The 27,210-nt window shown below is 40.1% G+C and overlaps 1 protein-coding gene across 3 annotated transcripts in view; it reads right to left on the bottom strand.

Annotated features, from left to right (window-relative positions):
• Positions 1-27,210, bottom strand: part of NOTCH2 (notch receptor 2) — a 175,284-nt gene that overhangs the window by 15,294 nt on the left and 132,780 nt on the right. For all 3 annotated transcript variants that reach the window (XM_002686114.7, XM_024990003.2, XM_059885021.1), the window contains 10 exons: positions 25,221-25,366; positions 23,529-23,642; positions 13,950-14,069; positions 13,372-13,524; positions 10,932-11,160; positions 9,455-9,656; positions 7,352-7,505; positions 6,388-6,572; positions 4,294-4,426; positions 2,137-2,373 (listed from right to left, as the gene is read on the bottom strand). In XM_002686114.7, the coding sequence (XP_002686160.3) occupies positions 2,137-2,373; positions 4,294-4,426; positions 6,388-6,572; positions 7,352-7,505; positions 9,455-9,656; positions 10,932-11,160; positions 13,372-13,524; positions 13,950-14,069; positions 23,529-23,642; positions 25,221-25,366 (1,673 nt within the window). The remainder of the gene's footprint in view (positions 1-2,136; positions 2,374-4,293; positions 4,427-6,387; positions 6,573-7,351; positions 7,506-9,454; positions 9,657-10,931; positions 11,161-13,371; positions 13,525-13,949; positions 14,070-23,528; positions 23,643-25,220; positions 25,367-27,210) is intronic.

The raw sequence follows: 27,210 nt of genomic DNA, 5'->3' as shown, positions 1-27,210 counted from the left end.
TGACCTACATGGGGAAATAATCTAAAATAGAGTGGATTGATAAATGTGTATAACTGACTCACTTTGCTGTACAGCAGAAAGTAACACAACATTGTAAACCAACTATACTGTAATAAAAATTAAAAGGAAAAACTTTTGGGATGGGGGACACATGTACACCCGTGGCTAATTCATGTTAATGGATGGCAAAAACCACCACAATATTGTAAAGTAATTAGCCTCCAATTAAAATAAATTAATTTTTAAAAATGTTGATTTGCAGTTTATATTGAATTTTCATCAGTGACATCTGTTTTCAATAATGTCCAGCCTTTCTGTAACCTAATTGGCATTGTTTTAAAACACAGCTTATGTTAGGGTTACCTGCACAGCTGTGTTAGTAGAAACTAACACAACATTACAAAGCAATTATATTCCAATAAAAATTTAAAACAATCATACCAAAAAACCCTCAGCTTAATATTCCCACCATAACTATGATTGAGAGTCAAAGGATTTTTTAATTCACAGGTGTGGAAAATGTAGAAACACCACTTCTGGCTACGGGACCCCAATTCAAGGTGGCCTCCACTCCTTTCGCCTATTTCCCTCTTTCTTCGTAGGGCTCCTCAGCATTTCCAGATAAAGAAGCCTCAGAGGTAATGGAAGGAACAGGAGGCAGTTGTCTGCCAGTTCTCAAGCAGATCATGACCAGCATGAGACGACAGATTGTTCATACTCTTTCTGTCCAGGGTTGCCTCAAACGTGTGATGTTCATATTGGATTGTTTCTCTTTTGATGCTGTACCTAGGTGTTTTCCATATTTCAAAATCCACCTCCCCCCCCTTTTTTAAAATAAAATTCCAAAGTTCTTAAAGGTAATATATCTTTAAAATTGGAAGGGGGGGATGTCTGGATATAATAAGCCCAGAATGTAGCAGAGTTCAACTCTCCAGATTACTAGTAAGTAGACTAACGCAGACTCTCATCTGACTTCCAAAGAATACTTCTACAACAAAAAATGTGAACTGACCCCAGGAGTGCAAGACAGATTTCCAGGTAACTGATGGTACTGCCAAATTTAGATATAAACAGCTATTTTAGCCCCCCAAAGTCACCAAGTTGCCCTTCTCCAGAAATAATTAGTAACTGTCTATGATAAAACCCCTATTCTGAGGCAGGACTCACTCATCTTTGTAATCTGTGATGAACACAGCCAAGTCTTAGCATGCAGGCCCTGTTTGTGACCTCTGAAGTGTTCCTGTTCGTACCCTCATCAGTTGATTTTTGGTTAAACAGCCCAATTTGGATCTATTCCCTTTAAGCGTCCAAGAAGACCCTAAACTTCTTTGGATCCCAGAAGGTAGAAAGGTCACTATGGCAGCGACAACCCAATCACTCAAGTCGCTACATGCCACAGGAGGCAGGGTGACAAAACCAGAGTTAGATGTAAGGTTCCTGAACGTGAGCTGTTATTTTGCTCAGATGAAATGAATTCCAGAGATGGATGGTGGCGATGGTAGCATAACAATGTGAATATCCTCAATACCATTGAACTGTATACTTAAAAAAGGTAAAGATGGTAAACTTTATCTGTATTTTACCTCAATTTAAAACGTTACTTTGCTCAACTACTCCCAACATTCTATTTCTTTTTTTTCATATTTCTGCTACAATATGATGTAATTAATATATAACAAAAGAGATAGCATCTCTCTCAGGAAACACAAACATCTGTGGAGCAAACACAAACATCTGTGGAGCGCAGGCCTAGGAAAAAGTTGGGCTCTTGAATTAAGCTGGTCTAGATTTTCACCCTTGCAGCTCTGAGGGCAGCCTGCACTGCATACAGCTCACCAACGACTACCTGTGGCCTTCCCTGGTGGCTCAGATGGTAAAGAGTCGGCCTGCAATGCAAGAGACCCGGGTTTGATCCCTGGGTCAGGAAGATCCCCCAGAGAAGGAAATGACAACCCACTCCAGTATTCTTGCTTGGAGAATCCTATAGACAGAGGAGCCAGGCGGGCTATAGTCCATGGGCCAGAAGAGCTTCCCTTGGGGCTGGGATGTGTCATGCAGGGCCTAGTTTCCTCAGTGGAACCCCCACCCCACCTCGAGGCAGAGTGGCTAGGGCAGCTGGAAAGGTGCTCAGCTCACCAGTGAAGGTGCTGCGGCAGACGCACAGGTAGTCGTTGGTGAGCTGTATGCAGTCCAGGCTGCCCTCAGAGCTGCAGGGGTTGGACAGGCACTCGTTGATGTCCCCTTCACAGCGTTCTCCAGCAAAGCCTGGCAAGCAGCGACAACTGTAGCCCCCAATCCTGTCTACACACTGGCCACCATTAAGGCAGTGGGGACCCCTGGCACAGTCGTCAACGTTCTCTTCACAAAGCAGGCCTGGAGGAGAGAGAGGAGGGAGAGAAAATTATTACAGTTCTTGGAACGCTGCCTTCCAGGAAGGGAAAACCAGCCCTGGTGGCATTTCCACAATTAGTCAGGCTGGAACCATTCCGGTCAGGCAGGGCCTAACACACGCTTGACCCAGGATTGTGCCCATTCTCTTGGACACCAGTAAGCAAAGGATGTACTCAGGGCTTCTCATGTTCTCCCCACACAACCCAGTGATGAAGCAATCCCTTAGGGCATAGCTAGTATTATTTTTCCACTTGAAAGGTAAGGAAATTGGAACTCAAGAGAGATTTGGTAACTTTTCATTAATGTATTCATTTTGATTTAAAATATAAAAACAGTTAAAAAGAATATAACCATAAATAAATAGACTACAAGTAATCACTGGTAAGAATTGGAAGTAAATTTTGAATTACACAAATGACTTTTTCTGTAAAATAGTGTAAGTGCACAAATATCTTTTATCAAAAAAATAGAAGGGAAATATCCTATTGAGAGCTCAAAGGTTATGCCATTTAAAACAGAACTCATTTAATGTGTTATATATGTAAAAGAGCCATCAAGTATGAACATCTGTACATATTTTTGAGGAAGAAATAAAAGAAATCAATGACTATTCTATAAGTGATTTCATGATTAATTCAAAAAATTACAGAAGAAAGAAAAACAGTACTGTATTCTTACCACTTGTAATAGCAAGACTATTTGAAAGAAAAGAAAAATGTATTTAAAAAAAAAGGCCTCAGTTTCAATAGCAATAGCAAAAGATAAAATATCTAAGAACAATCTTAACAAGAAATGTACTACACCTACACGAAGAATTTAAAGTAGACCTAAAAGACACAAAAGGAAACTTGAATAAACAGAAAGACACAATGGGTTGGTTAGGAAGACTCCTCATTCTAAAGATGTCAGTCTTCTTTATACCAATTCGTAAATTTAATGTGACCTCAATAAAAATATTAACAGGATTTTTAATGGATAATATTACCTCTAGAATTAAAATTAACCTCTACTTCTCTTTCAAGTACTGAGCAGAAAAAACTCTCCTTTAATGGAACAAATCTTCAAGTATTTAAAGGCTTTCTCCTTAGTTTTGTCTTCCCTGTTAATCTCACTGCTCAATAACGAGCCTACTACTGGGGCACTTTTCCATTCTAATTTAGCCAACTCTGAACTCAAGAAGGAAACCCAAAATTCACTGACCCAAAGCTTTAAGACAGTATAAATATTTCTCTAACATTCTATTCTCTTTGATGAGAATCAATTTTCCACCATTGTGGATGGCTTTTTCTTTTGACGTGCTGCTCAGAACAGGCACCATATAACTACATCTCTTCTAAAAAATAATACTCCAAGCTCTTTCCAGGAGATTGTTTGCAGGCAGGAGAATGCCCCTGGTGGAATGATGGCTCCACCATCCACCATCTAGGGTTGTATCTCATTAGGTCTTATTGTAATTCTTAGTTCATTCTTGGACCATCAACCTTTTCCCCTTGGGCTTACGAAAATAGGCAAATGTTTTCATTTCATTCATTTTCCCACTTTATGGAGGCAAGACTTGGAAGTTTAGAAAAATACACGAGCTGGTAAATACAAATAATTTATTCAAGAGGCTACTGGTTGTTTTCCCTTGAAGCACCAAGAGATCTTGCTAGCCAGATTAACTTTGCTGCAACATTATGTCATTTGCACATTCTGTGTTTCATGGGTTTCAACAACAACCAGACAGAATTGAGAACAGGCATTAGAACACCGGAGCTTGGCAAGAGAGCAATGAAATGGCTTGAATCTCTAAGATTCAGAATACTGCTGAATCTTGTTTTAAAAATCCCTTCACGAGACTAAAAATGCATTTACAACTTAGAGAATGCCCTGGATGGAAGACAGGTAAGGCTGATTTCATACCCCGAGTGCCTGGTGGGCAGGAGCACTTGAAGTGGTTCACAAGGTCGATACAGGTGCCCCCATTCTGGCATGGCTGGTTCTGGCACTCATCCACTTCATACTCGCAGTTGACACCCTGATATCCAGGGACACACTGCCAAGAGCAAAGCAAAAAGAACAAGAAATGTTGGACTATTGTTGGACGCATATCATAGGAGCAAATGAAATAGGGTAAGTTACTGTGACCCTTTTCTGCCAAACCCCACCCGGCTCTTGTACGCTCTTCTGGTATCATCACACTCCCTACTCACTGTCTCATGCAGGGTCAACTCACAGCTCACTGGCATTTATCACTTCTAGCCAAAAAAGCCACTTGAAAAGGAAGGCAAGGACTGAATATTCTGAGGGATATCTCAAATGATGCCTGTGCAAAAGCCATCCATCCCTTCTGTGTGCAGGTTTTCCCATCTTTAAAACATTCATTCCTTTGTATGTGATGGGGGTCTGGTGGCTCACAGAAATGGTATATGGGGATGGCAGTAAAGGTAACGCATGTATTTACTGACCCCCATGTTCAGGAAACTACACATTTATGTGTGAGAAACTGGCTGATGCAGGGGTGGGGCATCAAGAGGCGGGCAAGCTAGCTGTGCTAGATGTAGGCGTTCTAGGGCTTTCAGGGCTGATCAAGGAAGAAAACACTGACCAGGAAGTGGCTCTATTTGGGCAATGCTTTGAGTCCCTCACAGCAAAATTACTGTAATTGATTGCTGTATGCTTCCCGGTATAGCTATCGAATTTTATAAGTACGAAATGCCACCTTCTGGTTTAAAACTATGCAACATCTCCTTTCTTTTTTTTAATGCCATTTTTGGTGAACCTATAAAGCAACAGCAGCAGTTACAAAATGTTGTCTGAGTACTTTTGAGAGCTCAAAACAAAGATCTGTGTATAGGCTGAACAAAAAGATGTTCAATTAATAGTACAAACTGCATATGAATAACTTTAACATCTTTCATTGGACTTTTCATGCAAACCTTAATAGAGATGTGACTCAGAGAGAGACAAAAAAGGATAAGAAGAGGAGGGCAGATGAACTCAGAGGGAAGAGGGTAACAGAGGGGGCCTACATGTTTGGTGATAAGACTCAGCGGCCAGGCCAGAGTCTCTGGGTCACAGAGCTCTGAAGGCCAGCACTGGCTTGGTATCTTCACGTCCTGGGCTCATCTGACCTATGGCTAGCAGTGCAGGTGCAGTTTTGCAGAACACATAAAGCAGGCGGGCCCTAAGTGAATAAATTCTACTTCTTAGGGCTATGTTTAAAACAATGGTACCAGTGGCTTTCGAACTAAAAATAAGAAACAGGGACCAATACACTGAAGCCATCTTTGGCTCATGTATGAGAAGAAGAGTTTTTCTCAGTGTTGCTAGGTAGCCTAAACTGGTATCAAATTCATGTCTCTGGTATTTTGTCAACATCTTGATCTAATCATTATCAGCCCAGACATTAAGAAAACAATGATGTTGTTGCTATTGTTGTTCAGTTGCTAAGTCGTGTCTGACTCTGTGACTCCGTGGACTGCAGCATGCAGAAGACAATGATACGTCCCTTAAAAGATACATACACCCTCAAATATACACGTGTAACAGTATGATGCTACACAGAACAGGCTGGGTAACATTTTTTTGAGAGAATTATTAGTCGATTGACCAGTGACTGTTTACAAAGATGACATGGGTCAAAGGGCCACTCCTCAAAGTGGCTTCTCCTATCTCAACTGCTTATTCAGGGAAGTACCAGGGGCCACTGGGCTGGGTAGGCTGGGAAATGCACCCTGGCAGAGTATGTTAGCTCTGGATTCTGGAAGCAATCCTGTGGAAGTAAGACGGTTCCAGACTTCTGTGAAAATAGATTACCAGAGCTCTTGTAACTTAATGCACAGGGGACAGAAAGAAACAGTGACTAGAAAACAATGTAATCATGACTGGTAAGAAGAAAAGAAATCTATAAACTGTGAAAACCAGACACATGCAGCTAAACTCAACATGCCCATGTTTGTAAGAGGCGGGCCATCTTCTGGAAGGTCTCTGACTTTGCCTGCTCCGCTCACTCACCTCACATCTGTATCCACCAATGAAGTCCCGGCAGGTGGCGCCGTGCTGGCAGGGATTGGACGAGCACTCATCAAGCTGGTCCTCACAGTAGCTCCCGGTGTAGCCCAGGGGGCACTGGCAGTGATGCGAGTTGCCCGCACTGATACAGACGCCTGAGTGCTGGCACAAGCGGTCAACGGGCACCCCTGGGAAACCCAGTGGACGAAGGAACATCACGGAACAGCACACAACACGTCAGGGTCAGGTGAACTAATCTAAGTTGGTTGACACATCATATTTTATTCTTGTCTAGTTCACAACCCTCAGGATCTGTTTTATGTTAAAAATAAATAAGTGCTGCATGTATGTGGAATTTATAAAGATGGTACTGATGAGCCTATCTGCAGGGCAGCAGTGGAGATGCAGACATAGAGAACAGGCTTATGGACCCAGAGCCAGGGGCACTGGGGAAGGAGAGGGTGGGACAAATGGAGAGAGAGCGTGGAAACATAAACACTACTATGTGTAAACCAGGTAGCCAGTGGGAATTTGCTGTATGACTCGGGAACTCAAAACGGGGCTTTGTGGCAACCTAGAATTGTGGGATGAGGTGGGACGTGGCAGAGAGGTTCAAGAGGGAGGGGGCATATGTATACTTATGGCTGACTCATGTTGCTGTATGGCAGAAACCAATACAGTACTGCAAAGCAATTATCCTTCAATTAAAAATGAATACGTTAAAAAAATAAGCAAGTGCTGAAAGTGGAACATGCCTTCCTTCCACGTCAAGTACATTCCTTTTTGGAATCTCTAACTTGCTCTCCTGCCCTTCGCCTTCCATTTCAGACCCTTTCTCCAGAGTCTTGCCCATTCATTCCCGTCTGCCCTTCCCTCTCCTCCCACAATAACAACTCTTGCCCTACAGTGCTGCTCGTTAGTCAGCACTTCATGGACTGACCCTTGAGTCTTGGGGGGCAGAGCTCACCTCTGTGGGAGGCCGCCACCTCACAGGAGACACTGGGAACATCGCAGTAAGCACCAGCCCATCCAGACGGACACAGGCACCGCGACTCTGCTTTATCCTGAATGCAGGTACCTTTGTTTTTACATGGAGACCGACTACAGAGGTTCACCAGGGTCTGAAACAGAGGCAGACACATATATCAGCATTCAGACACCAGGAATGAAAAAAAGTTACACTGCACTTGAAGAACTCAAAGGAAAGCACACTAATTAATAAAAAAAAGGAGCCCTCACCCAAGCCTTAAACTTAGATTCACTGTCCCCAGATAAGCTAATCATTTTATACAGTCTAATTCTTTTAGCTCTGCTCTTCAAAAATTCTTACCAGATAAGTTTAAGAATTTGAGGCATTTAATTGGTTAAGTTATTCCCTACATCACGCTTATGTCTAGAAACATGGCTACCCGGTAGGGCTAGAAAGAGAGTTAAAGCTGTCAGATAGGTCCACAGCTTCTGTGTGCTACTCCTGAGTGAGAAATCACATGGGCTTGATCAAATCTGTCTGTGGTGAATATAAGTTCAGGATTTAAAGGCTTAAAGCCTGTTAATAAACCTAAAACTGTCCAAAAGCTTACTTTTTTACTGTTAGTAAAAAATAAAAACTTTTTTATTGAAGTACAGTTGATTTATAATGCTGTGCTAATCTCTATTGCACAGCAAAGTTACTCAGTTCTACACATACAGACACTCTTTTTTTTAATAATCTTTTCTATTATGGCTTATCACAGGATGCTGACTACAGTCGCCCGTGCTACACAGCAGGACCCTGCTGCTCACCCACCCCTGCATGTTGACAGCACCACTAGCAGCACTATTCACAACAGCCGAGACACAGAGACAACCTAAATGCCCACAGACAGATGAATAAAGAAAATGCGGCACACACATAAAATGGACTCCTACTAGAATGAAACCAGGCCATCTGCAGCAACATGGGTTGAACCCGAAATTATCATAGTAAGTCAAGTCAAGTCAGAGAGGGAAAAACCATGCTATCACATGTGTGGAACCCAAAATATGGCACAAATGAACCTATCCACAAAACAAAGAACTTATTTTGATGGGAGAAACTCAGGCGTCTGAAAAGCAAGAGGCAAAGGGTGCAAGTGGACTAGCACCTTCTCCAAAACTCACATGTGGTGGCCTGGCTCCTGGGGAGAGGAAGGCTGTACTCACAACACTGACCATTTGTGAAAGAGGGGGAAGGGCAGAGGGCCACCACGCTGTGAGAACAGCAGAAGCCCCATGAAGAACAGCCTCCTGATCCAGAGAATCAGCAGTAAGCTGTTTAATATGCAGAGGTGCTTATCTGCATGTCCAATACAGCCAAAGCTTCACTGAAGTGTACTCTGAAAGGCTAGTTACATTTGGGCATTCATTTCTAAATTCTTTGGACTGCTGGTATGATATTCTATCATTCCATCATTGTTTGAGAGGTAAAACTGCATAAAATTAAACACAATGCTGTTTGGGGTGCAACCTTAGAAAAGTTACTTTGACCCTCTCAGGCTCAATTTATTCTTTCATGAAAGGCTAGACTAGCAGGCTCTGAGGGGTCCTTCTATCCTAAGAGTCTATGAAAATGAATATTAAATATTTGAATTTGAAAGACATGTGAATAGTTTGGTTTTGAGACTGCATAATTATCATTATCCCCTTAGATGTTGTATCTGAATTTTAAAAACTTTATTTTGATTGTTCTTTATTTCCCTTTCTGTATTTCCTAAATGATATCAATGTGCTTATTTCCCATATGCACTTTCTGCAGCTCTAGGTTAGCCTGCTGTAACAATTTAATGTGTGTTAACCCATATAATCTTGCCAGTATCACCATTTTGGAATCTACCAGGTTAAGAAGTTGGTAGTTCTTAGAAGTTATCTAAGAACTTAGATTAACTTAGTTATCTTAGAAGTATAATTAAGAAGCTGTCCAGATTTATTTTGGGTACATTCCTAAGACCCCGAATTTTCTCTTTTAGGTGGGGCTTATTTTGCCTAGGAAAGGAACAGATGTAACATTCAACAATTCTGCGGGAGCTGAATGAATGGGATGAAATCTAATTACCTGACAGTTTTTTCCAGTGTAGCCCAATGGGCAGATACAGCGGTAGGTACCCAGGCCATCAACACATACTCCTTCATTCAGGCATGGATGAGAGTTGCATTCATTGATCTCATGGAGGCAGAAGGAACCAGTGAAGCCCACAGGGCACAAGCAAGAGAAGGAGTTAATCCCATCGATACACGTGCCACCATTGAAACAGGAGCTGAGAAGCACACAGAAAGAACAACATCAGCTAGATAATCTGGATCCTCTGACCTGCTGTTTTAAAAGTGAGGTTCCTCACATCTAAGATATTACAGAAGGAAATACTCCTGAGCACCCCAAACTCCTATATCCAGTAAACTTTCCTTTTTTCCAAACTAAAATGGGCACCAATCAGCATGAGTCTCAGCTTCCTTTCCACAATCAAAAAGATCTGAGGAATATTTGAAAGTCTGAGCTTATTAGAGACTCCAAGAGAAAGTGAAGGCTTCCAGGTTTTATCCAGCCCTTCTGTAGCTCTCCATGTATCACATTTCATTTTATCTCTAAGTCAATTTAATTTATAAGGAACGTATCAAATAAATAGCTCTTGATTCTATATTTCTTTATGGAAGAGAAAAAGAACAAATTTGTTGATAATAAAAAAAGAATCAAACCTCCCAGAAATTACTTAAAGAGGGATGATAAATCTGTAAAGAAACAGAATTTTTTTGTCAACTGAAATTAACAAGAGACCAAAAGGAGATGATATAGAATTATAGCTCTTTCTGTTTCCTATGTAAGAAATAAATGATGATTCATCTCACTTTAAAAAAGCAGAGACATTACTTTGCCAACAAAGGTCTGTCTAGTTAAGGCTATGGTTTTTCCAGCGGTCATGTACGGATGTGAGAGTTGGACTATAAAGAAAGCTGAGCACTGAAGAATTGATGCTTTTGAACTGTCATGTTGGAGAAGACTCTTGAGAGTCCCTTGAACTGCAAGGAGATCCAACCAGTCTATCCTTGGAGATCAGTCCTGGGTGTTCATTGGTAGGACTGTCATTGAAGCTGAAACTCCAATACTTTGGCCACCTGATGTGAAGAGATGACTCATTTGAAAAGACCCTGATGCTGGGAAAGATTGAGGGCAGGAGGAGAAGGGGACGACAGAGGTGGTTGGATGGCATCACTGACTCAATGGACATGGGTTTGGGTGGACTCTGGGTGTTGGTGAGGGACAGGGAGGCCTGACGTGCTGCAGTTCATGGGGTCGCAAAGAGTCGGACACGACTGAGCGACTGAACTGAACATCTCACTGTTTTTCAACCTCTGCCTTAAACTTGTAACTAGATGTCCACAAGGAATTAGAAACTATAAAATATGAGATGATTGTGTGGTGGGATCCTAGGCAATGCCTCATGCGGCCCCTCAATCCCAGTATAGTACTCTGTAGGTTCCTCCCCTCTCTCCCTTTTCCCATTAGACACTGTTGCCTGAGGACATGGGCTGCTCACCTCTCAGTGCACTCGTCAATGTTGTTCTCACAGTGGACTCCATCAAATCCCGCCGGGCACTTGCAGGTGTAACTGTTGACATAGTCAGAGCAGGTTCCTCCGTTCTTACAGGGCTCACTCAGACACTCATTCATGTCTGTCTGACATTTATCCCCAGTGAAGCCCGGAAGGCACAGGCAGGAGAAAGTATTCACTCCATCTACACAGGAACCTCCATTCTGGCAAGGATCTAAGCCATTGTACACAAGAATTAGAACTCTGAACAGCAGCATCCATTTAACCTTAGACTCATAAAGGTGAGTACCCTGAACTGAGCCACACTAACAACAGTAACAATTCTGACTTTTCTTTACATCTATTTTTCCCTGACTCCTCCAATTACATAAATGAATATAGTAACACTTAACTGAGATTCTTAGTAAGAATCTGTTTAATAGCTGGAAAGAACTTTACATGTATCACTGTCTTGCAAAATTAATACTCATAAAACTAGGGATGGGATAGATATTAATTAGTCCCCTTGTGCTGATCAACCTTTTCTTTTCCCTCCCTCTCTTCCTTTCTTCCTTTTCTTGTTTTTGTTTGTTGTTTTTTAGATTTACATACAACTAGGAAACGAGCATTTTTAAATTTTAAACATCATGTAGTTTGATCTTAGAGAACACTTTACAGTCATAGCAGTTAATCAAGAAATTTTGAGCTATTATCATAGCACAGTCCTCTGCAACACAGAAGGCACTCGAATCGGAACAAGAAAGGTAAGATGTGGCTCCTGGTCTTAAGGAACTTGAAATATAATTACAAGACAGGTCATAAACATAAAGAGAAAACTAAACACCAGGTGGATAATGCAGCCCTTATTTTATAAGAGAGATATTTATACCTTAGTCATCTATTAGACTAATTTCATTCTAAGGTTCATTTGCAGTCTCTACTGGAACAACTCTAGAAGTCATATTATCCCTTCTTATACATAACACTACACAGCTACTGTAATTTCCACAGTTCCTTTCAAGCAACTCACAGTAATTCACTGAATAATTTAAAACTAGTTGCAAATATTGTTAGTCCTACTTCAAATAGGAAAAAATGTTTAAATAGTAGAAATTTTATATACTAATTCATGTGGGAAAGGAATCCAAATAGTTTGATCCCACTTCCTTAAATTTCTCCATCAGTTGTACCTTGGATATGTTTTTTTTCACCATTAGTCATATAATGTTGAAATTATTTGTCTATCTGTCTTTATTTCCTAAGAGACTATGAGTTTCATAAATGTAAGGTTTTATTTACATTGGCACTGTCAGCCCCTAGTATAGTGCCATCCATATGATAATCTGAAATGATACATGCTGTGAATAAGATGCCATTACTCTGGATGCACTATGATAAGCTTGTTTGAAGTTTAATGATTTAATCACCACACAAGTAACTGAATACAAGTGGCCCCCCATATTCATGTGTTCCACAATCATGGATTCAACCAACCAAGGACAGAAAAAAAATTTTTTTTTAATCCCAGAAAGTTCCAAAAGGCTAAACTTGAATTTGCCATGTACCAGCAAATATTTACATAGCACTTACACTGCATTAGGTATTACAAGTAATTAAGAAATGATTTAAAGTATACAAGAGGATGTGCATAGGTTATATGCAAATACTACACTGTATTATATAAGGGACTTGAGCATCTGCAGATTTTAGTATCCACAGGGGGTCCTAGAACCAATACCCTCAGATACTGAGAGATGACTGTACTGATAAGTGCATCACATTCGTATGTTGAAACTACTGAAGTTGGGTAAGGAACCACTAGAAAGAAGTAGGCAGAACAATCCCTAAAGTTTACACAAGGCTGAGCACAGTTCACATTCATATCAGTCAGAATGAAAAGATTCCCTTAAGATGTACAGTGCCAAGTAGAGCTCTCAGAGAAAAATAAAATTGTAAAAAAATTCACACAAATCTACAGTGACAGAGGTAGATCCCTAGTTGCCTGAGACAGGAAAGTAGAAAGGAGGGTTAAGTTACAGGAGACGAAATACATTCAGGGGGATGAATGTGATCAGTATCTTAAATACCGGTTTGAGTTGTCATATGTCAAAACTTACTGGACTGGTTCATTTAAATACTGGCAGTGTGTTGTATACTTAATTACACTTCAAGAGATCTGCTTTTTATTAGAAGCTTTCATAGCATTGTCCCCACTTTGACAATGTACAAAAATCAGTAAGGCAATGCTTAAAAGTGACTCCCGTGTATTAACTCCTAAAGCCACTAGCTTCAAAATGAAGATTTTTAAAATACGAAGACTAAAGACAGGTGATACACTATTGGATGGCCAGCCTCACCACCGAGAGGCAAGTGCCCCACCAAGTCCTCCTCTGCTCCCTTGGCTCTGCTCTCCCCCAGGGGCTCAGGAGCAGGCTGGCGCACTCACTGGCAAGGCAGTCATCAATGTCCTCCTCACAGTCCATGCCACTGAAGCCTGGAGGACATTCACACATGTAGCTGCCCTGGGTGTTATGGCAGAGACCGTGGTTCATGCAGGGCTTGGAGACACACTCATCAATGTCGATGGTACACCGCTGACCTGGAAACAAAGGGGCAATGAACGGTCCAGTCTTTGGAAATCGATTCCCACACAGAAATTTATGTGGGGGCTGAGCTTTAGCTGGGGTTGGTGGGGCTACTGCAAATATATTCTGTTTGGTCTCCTGCTTTGGGAAGTCCCTTCAGGTTTCTGTGCCCCCAACAAGCTGCCGCCCAGATGCTAAAATTCTACATAGAACATCATAGTTTCAGACTCTGGTTGGAGTCTTCTAGCCACCAGGGGGCGGCAAAGACACGTAAAATGGAAAGTCTTTCTAAAACATTCCAGTTAGCAGCTTCAGCTTTTACACAAGGCCTGTGTTCTTGATAAAAAAGGGCAAGCCTCAAAAGATAGATCCTCCATGTCATCAAATAACCAGATCACTCTGTTAAACGCTCTTAGTTTCTACATTCTGACTCTGTTACCTTGCCAGCCAGGAGCACACAGGCAGGAGTAACTCTCAAAATTTGGTGCCTCTTTGCAAACACCAGCATTCTCACAAGGGTTTGGGGAACAGGGAGCCAATACGGTCTGACAGTTCTTGCCTGTAAATCAAATGACAGAGTTTATTATAGAGAAGAAGTCCAAGGAACTGAGATTTCCCCAAATTCTATACCAAAGGATGCTTTCCAAATTCAGATCTAATGTAATGAATAAGTTTTGTGATCCGAGAGACCTACGGACCTTTGTGTCTTGGATCTGATGGGATAACTCACAGTGTGATCTCAGGCAAGTTACATTCTCTGAGCTTCCACATAAACAAGATGGGAATTAGGATGGTATGTAACTCATAGACGCTTTTTGTGGATTAAATGAAAAAATGTTTACAAAGTTCTTATTAGCATAGGGCCCAGCACATGGAGTAAGTACTCAACAACTGCTGGGCTGCTGTCATCTTCACATTATTATCACAAGTGGTTATGTGGATTTAGAAACTGACATCAATCAGGTGTGAGAGTTTTTGCATCTTCGTAGCTAAGATTCAGCTACTCAGAAGCTTAGCGACATAGATCCACCTTGCAGAGTTAACAACACAGCCTCCTATTCTTAAACCTCTGCAGGCCTGTTCTAGAAGGCAATGGGGTTGATCAGAAGGCCATCAGAGGTGGAAACCAGTGAAGTTATACCAATTGTCTAGTAACATCTCTCTTTATTTCAACATCAAAACATGACATTAATAGTTGCCCACCAACATTTCCTACCTTAGTATACTGAATATAAGATTCCAGAAAAAAATTAAAAGAATATTTTTATTAAAAGGAGATGGGTTTTTTCCAAGATGGTGGAGGAGTAGGAGGACATGGAGTTTCTCTCTCCCCACAAATGTATCAAGAATACATCTACACATGAAGCAGTTCCCACACAGCACCTGCTGAACACTAGCAGAGGACCTTGGACACCTAAAAGGACAAGAAAGATCCCCACATCATGGGTAGGTTGAAAAAAAGAAGGCAAGGAAGCAGGATGATACCTGCACCCCTCGTGGGGAGTTGAAGGTATGGAGAGGTCCCTGCAAAATAAAAATCTAAAAGAACAACTAAATAAAGAGGATACAGTCAATCCACCTGAAAAACAATCCAGAATAATGATAGTAAAATGACCCAAGATCTCAGAAAAAGAATGGAGGCACAGATCAAGAAGATACAAAAAATGTTCAACAAAGACCTGGGAGAACTAATGAACACACAAATAGAGACAAATACAAGAACTGAGATGAAAAATACACTAGAAGGAATCACCAGCAGAATAGCTGAGGCAGAAGAAGGGATAAGTGACCTGGGAGACAGGATGGTGGAAATCTCTGTGGTGAAACAGAAGAAAGAAAAAAGAATGAAAAGAAATGAGGACAGGGACTTTCCTGGCAGCCCAGTGGTTAAGACTCCACACTTCTACTGCAGGGGGCAAAGATTCAATCTCTGCTTGGGAAACTAAGATCCCGCATGCTGCAGGGTGTGGACCAAAAAAGTCAATATGAAATATATAAATAAGTAATGTTTTTTTTTTTTTTAAAGAAATGAAGACAGTCTCAGAGACCTCTGGGAAAACATTAAATGCACCAATATTTAAATTATGGGGTCTAAAAAGAAGAAAAAGAACCTGAGAAAATATTTGAAGAGATTATAGTTGAAATCTTCCCTAAAATGAGAAAGAAAGTGGTCACCCAAGTCCAGGAAGCACAGATAGTACCATAGAGGATAAACCCAGGGAGAAACATGTCAAGACACACATTAATCAAACTAACAAAAATTAAATACAAAGAAAAAGTATTTAAAGCAACAAGGGAAAAACAACAAATAACATATAAGGGAATCCCCATCCCCAAAAGCTGATTTTTGAGCAAAAATTCTGCAGGCCAGAAGGGAGTGGCATGATATATTTAAAGTGACAAAAGGGGAAAACCTACAATCAAGAATACCCAGCAAGGTTCTCATTCCAATTTGACAGAGACTCAAAAACTTTACAGACAAGCAAAAACTAAGAGAATTCAGCACCACCAAACCAGCTTTACAACAAATACTAAGGGAAATTAATTCTCTAGGCAGGAAACACAAGAGAAGAGAACAAAAGAGGAAAAGAAAAAAAAAGGGACCTAAAAAAACACCCCTCAAATTTAAAAAAATGGCAATAGGAATATACATATCAATATTTATGTAAATGGATTAAATGCTTCAACCAAAAGCCACAGACTGGCTGAATGGCAGCAAAAACAGGACCCACATATATGCTGTCTACAAGAGACCCACTTCAGACCTAAGGACACACACACAGAATAAAAGTAATGGGATGAGAAAAGATAATACACGCAAATGGAAATCAAAAGAAAGCTAGGGTAGCAATCTTATATCAGACAAAACAGACTGTAAATAAAGACTGTTACCAAAGACAAGGGAGGACACTACATAATGATCAAGGGATCAATCCAAGACAATATAACAATTGCAAATATATAGGCACCCAGCACAGGAGCACTTCAGTATACAAAGCAAATGCTAACAGCCACAAAAGCTGAAATCGACAGCAACACAATAATGGTGGGGACCTTTAACACGCATTATACCAATGGACAGATCATCCAGATAGAAAATTAATACGTAAATATAAGCCTTAAGTGGCACATTGGACCAGATAGACTTAATTGTTATTTATAAGACATTCCATCCAAAAGCAGCAGAACACACTTTCTTCTCAAGTGCACAGGAAACATTCTCCAGGATAGATAGCAACTTCGATCACAAATCAAACCTCAGTATATTTAAGAAAACAGAAATCATATCCAGCATCTTTTCCAAACACAACACCAAGCAACTAGAGAAAGAAGAATAGATAAACTTCCAAGTAAGTAGAAGGAAAGAAATCATAAAGATCAGACAAAAAAAACAAATGAAATAGAGACAAAGAAAACAGCAAAAATCAATGAAACTAAAAGTTGGCTCTCCGCGAAGATAAACAAAATTGATAAACCTTTAGTCAGAGTCATCAAGAAAAAAGAGGACTCAAATCAATAAAACAGAAATGAAAAAAAAGAAGCTACAATGAACACCATAGAAATGCAAAGGATCATAAAAGACTACTATAAGAAACTATACACCAATAAAATGAACCACCTAAAACAAAGGCATAAATTCATAAAAAGGTACAAACTTCCAAGAATAAACCAAGGAGAAATATAAACAGACCAGTCACAAGAACTGAAATTGAAACTGTGATTAAAAATCTTTCAACAAACAAAACTCCAGGACCAGATGGGATTTATCCCAGGGATGCAAGGATTTTTCAATATCTGCAAATCAATGTGATACTCCACATCAACAAATTGAAGAAGAAAAGCCATAAGATTATCTCAATAGCTGCAGAAAAAGCTTCTGACAAAATTCAACATTCCTTTATGACAAAAACTCTCCAGAAAGTGGGCATAATGGGAATCCACCTCAACATAATAAAAGCCATATACACCAAACTCCTAGCAAAAATCATTCTCAATGGTGAAAAACTGAAAGCATCTTCTCTAAAATCAGGAATAAGACAAGGATGTCCTCTCGCCACTTTTATTCAACATAGTTTTGGAAGTTCTAGCCACAGCAATCAGAGAAGAAATAAAAGGAACCAAAACTGAAAAAAAAGAAGTAAAACTGTCACTGTTTGCAGGTAACATGATATGATACATAAAGAAACCCTAAAGACACTATCAGAAAACTATTATAGCTCATCAATGAATCTGGTAAAGTTACAGGATACAAAATTAATACACAGAAATATGTATTTCTAGACACTAACAAGAAAGCTCAGAAACATTATCAAGGAAACAATCCCATCTACCGTTATATTAGAAAGAATAAAGTACCTAGGAATAAACCTATCTAAGGAGGCAAAACACTTGTATGCAGAAAACTATAAATATTGATGAAAGAAATCAAAGATGAACAAACAGATGGAGAGATAGACCATGTTTTTCAATTGGGAAATTACTATTTTACCCAAGGCAATCTAACAAATTCAATGCAATCCCTATCAAATTACCCATGGCATTTTTCACAGAATTAGAACAAAAAAATTTACAATTTGCATGGAAACACAAAACACCACAAATAGCCAAAGAAATCTTGAGAATGAAAAATGGAGCTGGAGGAATCAGGTTCCCTGACTTCAGACTATACTACAAAACTACAGTTATCAAAACAGTATGGTACTGGCACAAAACCAGAAATATAGATCAATGGAACAGGACAGAAAGCCCAGAAATAAACCCACACACTACTGTCACCAAATCTATGACAAAGGAGGCAAGAATATACAATGGAGAAAAGACAGTCTTGTCAATACGTGGTGCTGAGAAAAAAACTGGACAGCTGATTGATGCTTTTGAACTGCGGTGTTGGAGAAGACTCTTGAGAGTCCCTTGGACTGAAAGGAGATCCAAGCAGTCCATTTTGAAGGAGATCAGCCCTGGGATTTCTTTGGAAGGAATGATGCTGAAACTCCAATACTTTGGCCACCTCATGCGAAGAGTTGACTCATTGGAAAAGACTCTGATGCTGGGAGGGATTGGGGGCAGGAGGAGAAGGGGATGACAGAGGATAAGATGGCTGGATGGCATCACTGACTCGATGGACATGAGTCTGTGTGAACTCCGGGAGTTGGTGATGGACAGGGAGGCCTGGTGTGCTGCGATTCATGGGGTTGCAAAGAGTTGGACACGACTGAGCGACTGAACTGAACTGATATGTAAACAAATGAAATTAGAACACTCTCAGCATTATACATAAAAATAAACTCAACATGGATTAAAGATCTAAGTGTAAGGCCGGATACTATAAAACTCTCAGAGAAAAATATAGGAAAAACACTCTCTGACATAAATCACAGCAAGATTTTTTTGATCCACCTCCTAAAGTAAGACTTCCCTGATAGCTCAGTTGGTAAAGAATCCGCCTGCAATGCAGGAGACCCTGGTTCAATTCCTGGATTAGGAAGATCCGCTGGAGAAGGAATAGGCTACCCACTCCAGTATTCTTGGGTTTCCCTTGTGGCTCAGCTGGTAAAGAATCCACCTGCAATGTGGGAGACCTGGGTTCCATCCCTGGGTTGGGAAGATCCCCTGAAGAAGGGAAAGGCTACCCACTCCAGTATTCTGGCCTGGAGAATTCCATGGACTGTATAGTCCATGGGGTGGCAAAAAATCAGACACGACCGAGTGACTTTCACTTTCACTTTCCCAGAGTAATGAAACTGAAAGCAGAAACAAACAAATGGGACCTAATTAAACCTAAAAGCTTTTGTACACAAAGGAAACCAGAAAACAAAATGAAAAGACAACCCTCAGAATGGGAAAAAATATTTGCAAATGAAGCAACTGACAAGGGCAAATTTCCAAAATATACAAACAGCTTATGCATCTCAATCAAAAAAAAAAAAAAAAACAAAACTACTGCAATCAAAAAATGGGCAGAGGATCTGAAGAGACATTTCTCTAAAGACATACAGATGGCTAAAAAAGCACGTGGAAAGATGCTCAACATCACTAATTATTAGAGAAATACAAATCAAAACTATAATGAGGCATCACCTCACACCTGTCAGAAAGGCTATCATCAAAAAATCTACAAACAATAAATGCTGGAGAGGGTATAGAGAAATGGAACACTCCAACACTGTTGGTGAGAATGTAAGATGGTAAAGCCACTATTGAGAACAACATGGAAGTTCCTTAAAAAAGTAAAAACAGAGCTACCTTATGATCCAGCAATTTCACTCGTGGGCATATAACCATAGAAAATCATAATTCTAAAAGATACATGTACCCCAGTGTTTATCACATCAGTATTTGTAACAGCCAAGACATTGAAGCAGTTTAAATGCCCATCAACAGAGGAATGGATTAAAAAGATGTGGCATATATATGCAGTGGAATATTATTCAGCCTTAAAGATGAACGAAATAATGCCATTTGCAGCAACATAGATGGACCTAGAGATTGTCATACAGAGTGAAATAAGTCAGACAAAGACAAATACCACGATATCACTTACAGCTGGCATCTAAAAAAAGCATACAAATGAACTTGGTTACAAAACAGAAACAGAGTTCCAGATGTAGAAACCAACCCCATGGTTACCAAGGGGAGGGGAGGGATGAAGTAGAGACTGGGATTGATATATACACACTACTGTATATAAAACAGATAACCAATAAGGACCTATTATATAGCACAGGGAATTCTATTCAATAATCTGTAATGATCTATATGGAAAAAGAATCTAAAAAAAGAGTTCAAAAACAAAGAGTTCACTTTGCTATACACCTCAAACTAACACATTGTCAATCAACTATATTTCAATAAAAACTTTTTTAAAAAGGGAGATTACGTTGTTTTGGAAGTCAAATTACAACTCACAATTGTCAGAATGGCTATCATCAAAAAAGTATACAAGTAAAGTATGCTGGTAAAGATGTGAAGAAAAGGAAACTCTTGATGCTATTGGTTGGAATGTAAACTAGGGCGGCCGTCATAGTGAACAGTATGGATGTTACTCAAGCTAAAAACAGAACTACAATATCATCCAGCAATTGCACTCCTTGGTATACATCTGAAGAAAATGAAAACACTAATTCAAAAAGATATGTGCATCTCAATGTTCAAATCAGCATTAGGTTATTTATAATAGCCAAGCTATGGAAGCAACCTAAGTATCCATCAACAAATGAAGGGATAAAGATGTGATTTGTGACTCTCTCTTTCTCTCTCTCTCTCTCACACACACACATACACAAGAATATTACTCAGAAATAAAAAAGAATGAAATTCTTCCATCTGCATCATGGATGGATTTAGAGGGTATTATGATTAGTGAAACAAGTCAGACAGAAAAGACAAATACTGTATGTTATTACTTATCTGTGGAGTCTAAACAACAAGACAAATGAATATAATAAAATAGAAACAGCCTCACAGGTATAGAGAACAAACCGTGGTTACTAGTGGGAGAAGGAAGGGGGAGGGCCAAGGTAGAGGTGGGGGATTAAAAGAGAGAAACTACTAGGCATAAAATAAATAATCCACATGGATACAGAACAGGGAGTACAGCTATTATTTCATAGTAACTCTAAATGGAGTATAATCTTTAAATATTTGAATCACTATAGCATACACCTGAAACTAATACAACGTTGCAACAAAATAAATAAGGTCAAGTTACAACTAACTCAATTTAAAATTTTATCTTAAAACTTTGCATTCAAAAAGAAAAAAATATTACCACAACTTTTCATTGATGTCCCTAACCAGTTTTTCTTTTCTTAAAAGGTTCTTTTTGATGTGGACCATTTTTTGTGCTGCTTCAGTTGTGTCCAACTCTTTGCAACTCCATGGACTGTAGCCCAGCAGGCTCCTCTGTTCATGGGATTCTCCAGGAAAGAATACTGGAATGGGTTGCCTTTCCCTTCTTCAGGGGATATTCTCCATGCAGGGATCAAACCTGTGTTTCTTATGTCTCCTGCACTGATAGACAAGTTCTTGACCACTAGCCCCACCTGGGAAGTCCCAGGACCATTTTTAGAATTAATTTATTTTCGGCTGCACTGGGTCTTTGTGGCTGCACATGGGCCTTGTGGCAAGTAGGGGCTACTCTCTAGTTGCAGTGGGTAGTAGGCTTGTCACTGCAGGGCTTCTCCTGTTGGGGGCACGGGCTCTAGGCGTATGGGCTTTAGACGTTGCGGAATATGGGCTTAGTTGCCTTGAGGCATGTGAGATTTTCCTGGACCAAGGATCGAACTCGTGTCCCCCGCATTGGCAAATGGATTCTTAACTGCTGGACCACCAGGGACATCCAATGTGGACCATTTTTAAAGTCTTTTTGAATTTGTTACAAAATTGCTTTTGTTTTATGTTTTGGCTTTTTGGCCATGAGGTAGTGGGATCTTAGCTCCCAACCAGGGATCAAGCCTATTTCCACTGCACTGGAATATGAAGTTTTAACCACTGAATCACCAGGGAAGTTCCCCTAACAAGTTCTTAATGTGTCTGGTCAGAACAGTGGTTCACAAGGAAAGGCAACATTGCTTAGCTCCCTTCATGCTGGCCTAATTCAATGGCACTCAGAACCCATAGCAACACTCAGCACTGAAATTTTAATCTGTAATATCTAAAATAAAATCCCAAAGGTCACATATAGTAAATTCTTTTAATAAGATCCTAATATGTAGAAAAACCAACAGCCAGAATATAGTCAGATATTCTTACAGTGTTGAATAGCAAGAAGGCAAATATTTTCCCAATAAGCTATGTACCTTAGTCACATTCAGATAAGCCTATAATGTGTCAAAGCATAATGACACCTGCTTATATCTCCCTACTACCATCAATTCTCAGTCTTTATGGTTGTAAATGATATGATCTGCTCAGTTTCAACAAACGTGATTGCTATTGCTATGGAATGACGTTATTTAGACTGTCTGGGGATAGCTATGGATCTCCAATAACTTTGATTTTTTCAATCAGGATGGCTAAATGCAGTTTGTCTGCATGAATGTTTCTTCTAAAGAGGTGACAAAGATAGCAATGTAGTATCAAGTCTTTCAGGTAAAAGAGTCATGCATCTGGCCACTCTAAACAGCCTAGAGTCACTAGCAACAGCTATTATCAACAGGCAAGACTCCAGGGGAGTAAGAACTCAGCCATGCTCCTGCCTGCATGCAAGGCACTGGAGAAACATGCAAAGCCATTAAATGAATGACGTGAGGCAAGTGAGCCATACAAATACAACCAGTCACAAGACGGCAGTAATGAGGCAGGAGAATACAAAGAAATGTCCAAGCACACTCCTGTAACACCACCTGAAACAAAGTCACCTGATACGAAATGAAGTCACATCCATGTCTTCTGTGTGTGATCGCCATCCAAGGGCAGTGCCTCTCTGCAGAGGACGCAGTGGCAATCAATGCGAGGAGAGGAATGACAGTTAAGAGGACAAGCTTTGGATTCAAATACTTAGGGACAAATCCTAGATTTACTACTTACCTCTGTGACCTTCAGCAAGTAACCTCTCTTTGCCTCAGCTTCCTCATGTATAAAATGGTGATAGGAATAGGAACCTCTACTCTATAGAATTACCATGAGCACTAGAGCAAATACGCCAAAATATATAAAGTGTCTGGCATATAGTAAATGACCGATAAGTGGTAGCTGTTGTGTTGGCAAAACTAAGACCAAGAGCACAGGCCATATAGTCCATTCAGATAATGACTAAACCATCAGCTATGTATCAATTCAAGACATGTATAATTAAACAATTTTTTTCAAACTCTAAAAAATAAAGGCAAACAAGTATCCCCACCACAGTGTTTTCTCAGAGTGGACGACCTAGACAGTGAGGGCAGGAAAGGTGATCAGGGAGCGATTCCTCAGGGCAGCATCACTGCCCCCACAGACCCCATCTCTGAGACTCCAAGGTTGGGAATGACAAGACAAGACCGAGCATCCCTTCCGGCCACTGGACCCCAGGACTCACCTGTGTATGGCAGCACACAGTGGCAAGTATAACCGCTTACGTCATCAAGGCAGGTTCCTTGGTTCAGACATGGATTTGAAGCACATTCATCAATATTCACCTGGCAGTTATAGCCTGCACACAAAAAGGGGGGGAAATCAAAGACAGTGAAACTTTCTGTTAGCCTCCTCAATATCTCAATTACTAAGCAATGCTCTCAGCAGTAAACATTAAACACCTCAGAAACTGCATTAATTTCTTCAGGCCACCGAAATACCTGCTCATTCATTTCAGTGTAAAGTCCCTGACATACAGTCAGTCAGTAAAACTGCTTAATCAAAAAATGAATGGAAGAACAACATATTCTAATAGCTTGAAAGTTTAATGAATGTCCAAATACAAGTAATTTCTTTATAATGGACCAAGAAGTTCACTAGGGCAAAAAAAAAAGCTACTGCTATATCTAAATGGAGGCTTCTATACAAAGTATCTGGTCAGGGCTTAAAAATAGGCTAGAAATTATCGAGGGATAAAATATTTGAACAGTTAATCAAAGCTTCTTGATTTATGCCCACTTTTTCAAATGCACAGTATCTACCATCAATGTGGTGATGCTTTCTGAAGTCACAAAGCTCTTCTCCCTGATCCAAGACACAAAATCTACTCCCACTATGAAAAAAGAGAAAAGTAAGGAAGCATTCATGGGGATAGGATATTACCAAATGCCACCACCTTTATACCTGCAATAGGGCCTGACACAGAGTCTTAAGACTGAGAAACTATAGCCATGTACAAAAAGAAAATAATGGTCTAAGAGTATAGAGGTCTGAGTTCAAACTGTACTCTGTTAATCACTAGACATATGATTGTGAACTATTTTGATATTTATTTTGTCAATCAGCAAGTCTCAAAGAGACACAGGAATAAAAGTGCTTTTAAATCTCTAAGTTTCTTTACAGATGTTATATATCTGAATGTCAAAAAGTTAATGACTAAAATACGATCTTAGAAAAATGTCAAGTTATCAAATAAAGTGACACCGAAACATACTGACCTATCACAGTAGCCTGGCACAACTTTGAGTTGTGAAACAAATGACCATATGGGTCAAGGAGTACAAATATGCATGATTTACCCACAGGTTTCTCTCTCGAGGGTTAAAGAAAAAAGTGACAGGAGAAATTTAACAGAGACAACTCAAAAAGTGCTTGTACACAATACTCACTACTATGCATTTTTCCAGAAGGCCATAGGTGACTAAGTATCATCTAAGAACATCTCAATGTTTAAGAGAATTTGCTGTAAAGGTTTTAAATACATGGATTCTCCCATGATATTATTGCTACAATTATAGTAAAACAAGATTTTCATTCTTCTACTAATATCTCTTTTGAATTATTACAGAATCAAGCCTACCCTGGAGCTTACAATTAGAATACTCAATCAGAATGTCCAAAGTTGTATGAGTGGAGCTCTAGTTGCTTACCTTAAATGGTACTGTTTCAATAGCTCACCTCTTTGCTAGTCTGAAAACAGAATCCATGTTTAAATTTACTTATGTTTTTATTCTCCAACTGCCCTATAACTAATAAGTGCTCAAATTAAGGTTGCTATATGAATGAGTAGGAAAAGGGGAAAGAAAGAATTGAGTCAAGCTGTATGTACCAACAAAAAGGCATAAAAAGGACATAAAAATATGCACTTCTGCATCACCTTTAAAGCCCTTCTTGCAAGTGCACCTGTATCCATTCACCAGATTGTCACAAGTTCCCCCGTTCTGGCATGGATTAGAAAGACATTCATTTTTGTCCACTTCACAGTTGATGCCAACCCAGCCTGCATCACAGAGGCACTTGTATCTGAAAGAAGACAGAAATAAGTTACAGTTGTGATATGAATGTACAATTAAGTCACAGTTGAAATACAAAATTCTGAAGAAATGAAGGATCAAGGAGCTCCTGGGTGGGCTAATCTCATTTCTGTTCCTCTTCAAACCTACACTTGGGTTACCTTGTGAATCATGTGGGCCCATCTGGAGTATTTAGTAAACACAGCTTCCTGGCCTACAAAAATGCTGGAAAAATTAAGTAAGTATAATGGGCTTACATATGTAAAGAGTGGTTGGTACAACAAATTGGGACAATCTGAAAGATGCACTGACATTGATAAATCTGAAGTTTCTTTTCTGCTAAATAAACATAAAGAAACCTTAGATCACTTGTTTCTGGTGTAAAACAGATACTCAGAAAGCAGGGTAGTATCAGAGACTCTAAGTGACCCCAAAGAGCTCCTGGGATGTCTGACTTCTGAGACATGGTTTGTTCTGACCTGAAACCCTGCTCCCAGAAAGCACCAAGTGTACTGAGCAAGAAATGGAACAAAAATGAAGGTATCTGAAATGTATGCATATTGTTCACAATTTGAACACCATTAGCACTTAGCATGTGATATCAGGAGATAACAGCCTCCCTGTCTGGTGATTCTTTTTTAAAAAAAGTAAATGGGTTGGGATGCTTTGAAGTCTGCTATACTCTGAAACAGGAATACTGAGTTAATTCATCTTAGAAATCACTTGATTTCCCATTTACCTCTAAATGTACTCTTCATTTTTCACCTGTTGTAAGCATGGCAAATGCTAAATCTTGGCCAAAGTCCCATCCTCTGGCAAGCATAGCAAGAGCACAGGACTATCTCATGGAACCAAACGTCATACTCTGTGATTCTAGAAAATTACCTGCCAACACATTACACAACTCTCAGGGGCTTGCCAACTGTGAACACTTCATCAGGGCCAAGACTCTAGCTAGCTGAGACCAGCTCTACTTTAGTGGTACCCACTGGTATCATTATGAAACAGAGTTGGGTTTTCTTTAAGCAGGAGGTTAAGAATATCAATAACCTCAGATATGCAGATGACACCACCCTTATGGCAGAAAGTGAAGAGGAACTAAAAAGCCTCTTGATAAAAGTGAAAGAGGAGAGTGAAAAAGTTGGCTTAAAGCTCAACATTCAGAAAACGAAGATCATGGCATCTGGTCCCATCACCTCATGGGAAATAGATGGGGAAACAGTGGAAACAGTGTCAGACTTTATTTTTTTGGGCTCCAAAATCACTGCAGATGGTGACTGCAGCCATGAAATTAAAAGATGCTTACTCCTTGGAAGGAAAGTTATGACCAACCTAGATAGCATATTGAAAAGCAGAGACATTACTTTGCCAACAAAGGTCCGTCTTGTCAAGGCTATGGTTTTTCCAGTGGTCATGTGTGGATGTGAAAGTTGCTGAGTGCCGAAGAATTGATGCTTTTGAACTGTGGTGTTGGAGAAGACTCTTGAGAGTCCCTTGGACTGCAAGGAGATCCAACCAGTCCATTCTAAAGGAGATCAGCCCTGGGATTTCTTTGGAGGGAATGATGCTAAAGCTGAAACTCCAGTACTTTGGCCACCTGATGCGAAGAGTTGACTCACTGGAAAAGACCCTGATTCTGGAGGGATTGGGGGTGGGAGGAGAAGGGGATGACAGAGGATGAGATGGCTGGATGGCATCACTGACTCGATGGACATGAGTCTGAGTGAACTCTGAGAGCTGGTGATGGACAGGGAGGCCTGGCGTGCTGCGATTCATGAGGTCGCAAAGAGTCGGACACGACTGAGCAACTGAACTGAACTGAAGTCAAACAGAATAGCCCTTAGAACACAATCT

The sequence above is a fragment of the Bos taurus genome, chromosome 3 (assembly GCF_002263795.3).
Source record: "Bos taurus isolate L1 Dominette 01449 registration number 42190680 breed Hereford chromosome 3, ARS-UCD2.0, whole genome shotgun sequence".
Classification (NCBI taxonomy): domain Eukaryota; kingdom Metazoa; phylum Chordata; class Mammalia; order Artiodactyla; family Bovidae; genus Bos; species Bos taurus.
Note: the sequence above shows the minus strand (reverse complement) of the source record. Positions and strands in the feature narration are given on the sequence as shown.